Source organism: Procambarus clarkii, chromosome 14 (assembly GCF_040958095.1).
Source record: "Procambarus clarkii isolate CNS0578487 chromosome 14, FALCON_Pclarkii_2.0, whole genome shotgun sequence".
In the NCBI taxonomy this organism is placed as follows: domain Eukaryota; kingdom Metazoa; phylum Arthropoda; class Malacostraca; order Decapoda; family Cambaridae; genus Procambarus; species Procambarus clarkii.
In genome coordinates this window covers 23122254-23129872 of record NC_091163.1, presented here as the reverse complement: position 1 = coordinate 23129872, position 7619 = coordinate 23122254, and the positions used below count along the sequence as shown (strand labels likewise).

General features: G+C 54.0%; 1 protein-coding gene across 1 annotated transcript; it reads right to left on the bottom strand.

Moving 5' to 3' along the window:
- Positions 1-488: 488 nt before the first annotated feature.
- LOC138364754 (mRNA decay activator protein ZFP36L3-like) lies at positions 489-1934 on the bottom strand. The gene has a single exon (XM_069324723.1). It carries the CDS (start codon positions 1932-1934, stop codon positions 489-491), a length of 1446 nt encoding a protein of 481 aa, XP_069180824.1.
- Positions 1935-7619: the final 5685 nt, after the last annotated feature.

The following is a 7619-nucleotide window of genomic DNA, read 5'->3' as shown; positions in this document are numbered from 1 at the left end:
TTACACGAGGCTCCTGCCTAGGGCTCGCAACCCTAGTATCGGTAGTGGAGTGGCCTACACAGCGGAGCTGATCGGAACCTGCCAGCTACAGGCTGGATTGTGGTTGAAGGCCTCCACGACGGAGCACCCAGTGGGACTGTGATTTGGCTGGCCTGTGGCCAGGGTAGATTCGCCAAAAGAATCATAGAGGATTCACCGTGAGCACCGTGGAGCATTCTGTGTCTTCGGAGGAAGACATGCTTGTGCATAATCGTGTAGTAATAACCCCTGTGTGCAACAGTTATATATTTATTTATGGTGGTGGTGGTGAATATATATATAAATCAGAACATTTGTATCCGTCCCCCTTTAATTTACCTTGCATTACGGAACACACCCCTTGAAAGCCTCTACTAACTTGGGGCCGGATTCCCAAACTCTAATAACATCAGAGAAGAACCCGGTTACGCCCCAGTAGGGCCGTAACAATTATGTTTCCAAAAGTATACTTACATAAAGTATATCATAGCCACAATCACACCTGCTGCCATCATAGCCACGATCACACCTGCTGCCATCATAGCCACGATCACACCTGCTGCCATCAGAGCCACGATCACACCTGCTGCCATCATAGCCACGATCACACCTGCTGCCATCAGAGCCACGATCACACCTGCTGCCATCAGAGCCACGATCACACCTGCTGCCATCATAGCCACGATCACACCTGCTGCCATCATAGCCACGATCACACCTGCTGCCATCAGAGCCACGATCACACCTGCTGCCATCAGAGCTACGATCACACCTGCTGCCATCAGAGCCACGATCACACCTGCTGCCATCAGAGCCACGATCACACCTGCTGCCATCATAGCCACGATCACACCTGCTGCCATCAGAGCCACGATCACACCTGCTGCCATCATAGCCACGATCACACCTGCTGCCATCAGAGCCACGATCACACCTGCTGCCATCAGAGCTACGACCACACCTGCTACCATCAGAGCCACGATCACACCTGCTGCCATGAGAGCCACGACCACACCTGCAGCCATCAGAGCCACGACCACACCTGCAGCCATCAGAGCCACGACCACACCTGCTGCCATCAGAGCTACGACCACACCTGCTGCCATCATAGCCACGATTACACCTGCTGCCATCAGAGCAACGACCACACCTGCTGCCATGAGAGCAACGACCACACCTGCTGCCATTAGAGCTACGACCATATCTGCTGCCATCAGACCCATGACCACACCTGCTACCATCAGAGCCACAACCACACCTGCTACCATCAGATCCACAACCACACCTGCTGCCATCAGAGCAACGACCACACCTGCTGCCATCAGAGCCACAACCACACCTGCTGCCATCAGAATCACGATCACACCTGCTCCCATCAGAGCTACGACCACACCTGCTACCGTCAGTTCCACAACCACACCTGCTACCATCAGATCCACAACCACACCTGCTGCCATCAGAGCCACAACCACACCTGCTCCCATCAGAGCAACGACCACAACTGCTGCCATCAGAGCTACGACCACACCTGCTGCCATCAGACCCATGACCACACCTGCTACCATCAGTGCCACAACCACACCTGCTGCCATCAGAGCTACGACCACACCTGCTACTATCATAGCCACGACCACACCTGCAGCCATCAGAGCCACAACCACACCTGCTACCATCAGATCCACAACCACACCTGCTGCCATCAGAGCTACGACCACACCTGCTGCCATCAGAGCCACGATCACACCTGCTGCCATCATAGCCACGATCACACCTGCTGCCATCAGAGCCACGATCACACCTGCTGCCATCAGAGCCACGATCACACCTGCTGCCATGAGAGCCACGACCACACCTGCTACCATCAGAGCCACGATCACACCTGCTACCATCAGAGCCACGATCACACCTGTTACCATCAGAGCTACGACCACACCTGCTACCATCAGAGCTACGACCACACCTGCTACCATCAGAGCCACAACCACACCTGCTACCATCAGAGCCACAAACACAACTGCTATCATCAGAGCCACAACCACAACAACTATCATCAGAGCCGCAACCACACCTGCTATCATTAGAGTCACAACCACAACTGCTATCATCAGAGTCACAACCACAACTGCTATCATTAGAGTCACAAACACAACTGCTATCATCAGAGTCACAACAACAACTGCTATCAAAAGAGCCACAACCACAACTGCTTTCATCAGAGCCACAACCACACCTGCTATCATCAGTCACAACCACAACTGCTATCATCAGAGCCACAACCACACCTGCTATCATCAGTCACAACCACAACTGCTATCATCAGAGCCACAACCACACCTGCTATCATCAGTCACAACCACAACTGCTATCATCCGAGCCACAACCTCAACTGCTATCATCAGTCACAACCACAACTGCTATCATCAGAGCCACAGCTATGGTAATGGGAGGCATACCAACTCTCAGGGCTGCCGCGGTGGGGTCATTAATCATGTTTCAGTCAAAAACTGTAATGACTGTTGCTAATTACTGTGGTCGGGGAGCCCATGGTCACCACATTACTGTAGTCGGTGGAGCCCATGGTCACAACATTACTTTGGTCGGTGGAGCCCACGGTCACAACATTACTGTGGTCGGGGGAGCCTATGGTCACAACATTACTGTGGTCGGGGAGCCCATGGTCACCACATTACTGTGGTCGGTGGAGCCCATGGTCACAACATTACTTTAGTCGGGGAAGCCCATGGTCACAACATTACTGTGGTCGGGGAGCCCATGGTCACAACATTACTGTGGCCGGTGGAGCCCCATGGTCACAACATTACTGTCGTCGGGGTAGCCCATGGGAACAACATAAAAATGGTCGGGGGGAGCCCATGGTCACAACATTACAATGGTCGGGGGAGCCCATGGTCACAACATTACTGTGGTCGAGGGAGCCCATTGTCACAACATAACTATGGTCGGAGGAGCTCATGGTCAGCACATTACTGTGGTCGGGGGAGCCCCATGGTCACAACATTACTGTGGTCGGGGGAGCCCCATGGTCACAACATTACTGTGGTCGGGGGAGCCCATGGTGACAACATTACTATGGTCGGGGGAGCCCATGGTCACAACATAACTATGGTCGGGGAAGCCCATGGTCACAACATTACTGTGGTCGGAGGAGCCCATGGTCACAACATTACTGTGGTCGGGGGGAGCCCCATGGTCACAACATCACTGTGGTCGTTGGAGCCAATGGTTACAACATAACTATGGTCGGGGAAGCCTATGGTCACAACATTACTCTGGTCGGGGGAGCCCATGGTCACAACATTACTGTAGTCGGGGGAGCCCATGGTCACAACATTACTGTGGTCGGAGAGCCCATGGTCACAACATTACTGTGGTCGGGGGAGCCCCATGGTCACAACATTACTGTGGTCGGGGGAGCCCATGGTCACAACAATACTGTGGTCGGGTGGGAGCCCATGGTCACAACATTACTGTGGTCGGGGGAGCCCCATGGTCACAACATTACTGTGGTCGGGGGAGCCCATGGTCACAACAATACTGTGGTCGGGTGGGAGCCCATGGTCACAACATTACTGTGGTCGGGGGAGCCCCATGGTCACAACATTACTGTGGTCGGGGGAGCCCATGGTCACAACAATACTGTGGTCGGGTGGGAGCCCATGGTCACAACATTACTGTGGTCGGGGGAGCCCCATGGTCACAACATTACTGTGGTCGGGGGAGCCCATGGTCACAACATTACTGTGGTCGGGGGAGCCCATGGTCACAACATTACTGTGGTCGGGGGAGCCCATGGTTACAACATAACTATGGTCGGGGAAGCCTATGGTCACAACATTACTCTGGTCGGGGGGAGCCCCATGGTCACAACATTACTGTGGTGGAGGGAGCCCCATGGTCACCACATTACTGTGGTCGGGAAGAGGCCCATGGTCAAAACATTACTTTAGTTGGAGGAGCCCCATGGTCACAACATTACTGTGGTCGGGGGAGCCCATGGTCACAACATTACTGTGGTCGGGGGAGCCCATGGCCACAACATTACTGTGGTCGGGGGAGCCCCATGGTCACAACATTACTGTGGTCGGGGGAGCCCATGGTCACAACATTACTGTGGTCGGGGGAGCCCATGGTCACAACATTACTGTGGTCGGTGGAGCCCACGGTCACAACATAACTATGGTCGGGGGAGCCCCATGGTCACAACTTTACTGTGGTCTGGGGAGCCCCATGGTCACAACATTACTGTGGTCGGGGGAGCTCCATGGACACAACATTACTGTGGTCGGGGGAGCCATGGTCACAACATTACTGTGGCCAGGGGAGCCCATGGTCACAACATTACTGTGGTCGGTGGAGCCCACGGTCACAACATAACTATGGTCGGGGGAGCCCCATGGTCACAACTTTACTGTGGTCGGTGGAGCCCATGATCACAACATTCCTGTGGTTGCGGAAGCACATGGTCACAACATTACTGTGGTCGGGGAGCCCATGGTCACAACATTACTGTGGTCGGGGGAGCCCATGGTCACTACATTACTGTGGTCGGGGGAGCCCACGGTCACAACATAACTATGGTCGGGGGAGCCCATGGTTACAGCATTACTGTGGTCGGGGGAGCCCATGGTTACAGCATTACTGTGGTCGGGGGAGCCCATGGTTACAGCATTACTGTGGTCAGTAGAGCCCATGGTCACAACATTACTGTGGTCGGGGGAGCCCATGGTCACAACATTACTGTGGTCGGGGGAGCCCCATGGTCACAACATTACTGTGGTCGGGGGAGCCCATGGTCACAACATTACTGTGGTCGGGGGAGCCCATGGTCACAACATTACTGTGGTAGGGGGAGCCCCATGGTCACAACATTACTGTGATCAGAGGAGCCCATGGTCACAACATAATTGTGGTCGGGGGAGCCCATGGTCACAACATAACTGTGGTCGGGGGAGCCCCATGGTCACAACATAACTATGGTCGGGGAAGCCCATGGTCACAACATTACTGTGGTAGGGGGAGCCCATGGTCACAACATTACTGTGATCAGAGGAGCCCATGGTCACAACATTACTGTCGTCGGGGGAGCCCCATGGTCACAACATAACTGTGGTCGGGGAAGCCCTTGGTCACAACATTACTGTGGTCGGGGAGCCCCATGGTCACAACATTATTGTGGTCGGGTGAAACCCATGGTCACAACATTACTGTGGTCGGGGGGCCCATGGTCACAACATTACTGTGGTCGGTGGAGCCCATGATCACAACATTCCTGTGGTTGCGGAAGCACATGGTCACAACATTACTGTGGTCGGGGAGCCCATGGTCACAACATTACTGTGGTTGCGGAAGCACATGGTCACAACATTACTGTGGTCGGGGGAGCCCATGGTCACAACATTACTGTGGTCGGGGGGCCCATGGTCACAACATTACTGTGGTCGGGGAGCCCATGATCACAACATTCCTGTGGTTGCGGAAGCACATGGTCACAACATTACTGTGGTCGGGGGAGCCCATGGTCACAACATTACTGTGGTCGAGGGAGCATATGGTCACAACATTACTGTGGTCGGGGGAGCCCATGGTCACAACATTACTGTGGTCGGGGGAGCCTATGGTCTCAACATTCCTGTGGTCGCGGAAGCACATGGTCACAACATTACTGTGGTCGGTGGAGCCCATGGTCACAACATTACTGTGGTCGGGGGAGCCCCATGGTCACAACATTACTGTGGTCAGTAGAGCCGATGGTCACAACATTACTGTGGTAGGGGGAGCCCATGGTCACAACATTACTGTGATCAGAGGAGCCCATGGTCACAACATTACTGTCGTCGGGGGAGCCCATGGTCACAACATAACTGTGGTCGGGGGAGCCCCATGGTCACAACATAACTATGGTTTGGGAAGCCCATGGTCACAACATTACTGTGGTAGGGGGAGCCCATGGTCACAACATTACTGTGATCAGAGGAGCCCATGGTCACAACATTACTGTCGTCGGGGGAGCCCCATGGTCACAACATAACTGTGGTCGGGGAAGCCCTTGGTCACAACATTACTGTGGTCGGGGAGCCCCATGGTCACAACATTATTGTGGTCGGGTGAAACCCATGGTCACAACATTACTGTGGTCGGGTGGAGCCCATGGTCACAACATTACTGTGGTCGGGTGGAGCCCATGGTCACAACATTACTCTGGTCGGGGGAGGTTATCTTGAGGTTATCTTGAGATGATTTCGGGGCTTTTTAGTGTCCCCGCGGCCCGGTCCTCGACCAGGCCTCCACCCCCAGGAAGCAGCCCGTGACAGCTGACTAACACCCAGGTACCTATTTACTGCTAGGTAACAGGGGCATAGGGTGAAAGAAACTTTGCCCATTGTTTCTCGCCGGCGCCTGGGATCGAACCCAGGACCACAGGATCACAAGTCCAGTGTGCTGTCCGCTCGGCCGACCGGGAGCCCATGGTCACAACATTACTCTGGTCGAGGGAGCCCATGGTCACAACATTACTCTGGTCGGGGGAGCCCATGGTCACAACATTACTGTGGTCGGGAAGGGGCCCATGGTCACAACATAACTATGTTCGGCGGAGCCTATGGTCACAACATTACTGTGGTCCGGAGTCCCATGGTCACAATATTACTTTGGTCTGGGGAGCCCCATGGTCACAACATTACTGTGGTCGGTTCAGCCTATGGTCACAACATTACTGTAGTCGGTGGAGCCCATGGTCACAACATTACTGTGGTCGGGGGAACCCCATGGTCACAACATTTCTATGGTCGGTTCAGCCTATGGTCACAACATTACTGTGGTCGGTGGAGCCCATGGTCACAACGTTACTGTGGTCGGGGGAACCCCATGGTCACAACATTACTGTTGTCGGGGGAGCCCCATGGTCACATTATTACTGTTGTCGGGGGAGCCCCATGGTCACAACATTACTGTGGTCGGCGGGAGTCCATGGTCACAGCATTACTGTGGTCGGGGAGCCCATGGTCACAACATTACTGTGGTCGGCGGGAGTCCATGGTCACAACATTACTGTGGTTGGGGGAGCCCATGGTCACAACATTACTATGGTCGGGGGAGCCCATGGTCACAACATTACTGTGGTCGGGGGAGCCCCATGGTCACAACATAACTATGGTTTGGGAAGCCCATGGTCACAACATTACTGTGGTCGGGGGAGCCCATGGTTATAACATTACTATGGTCGGGGGAGCTCCATGGTCACAACGTTACTGTGGTCGGGGGAGCCCCATGGTCACAACGTTACTGTGGTCGGGGATCCACTCCGAATCCTGCTAGAATCCACTCAGTAAAACATCTAAACTATTGGGACCGACTAAAGAGCCTAAAACTGTACTCCCTTGAGCGCAGGCGGGAGAGGTACATAATAATTTACACGTGGAAAATATTAGAGGGGCTGGTCCCAAACCTGCACACAGAAATAACATCACATGAGACCAGAAGACATGGCAGGATGTGCAGAATACCCCCGTTGAAAAGCAGAGGTGCAACAGGTACTCTGAGAGAGAACTCTATCAACATCAGAGGTCCGAGACTGTTCAACA

What these genes read in the sequence shown, in the direction of transcription:
- LOC138364754 (XM_069324723.1), bottom strand. Translation starts at nt 1,934, where the DNA reads ATGGTAACAGGTGTGATCGTGGCTCTGATGGTAGCAGGTGTGATCGTG.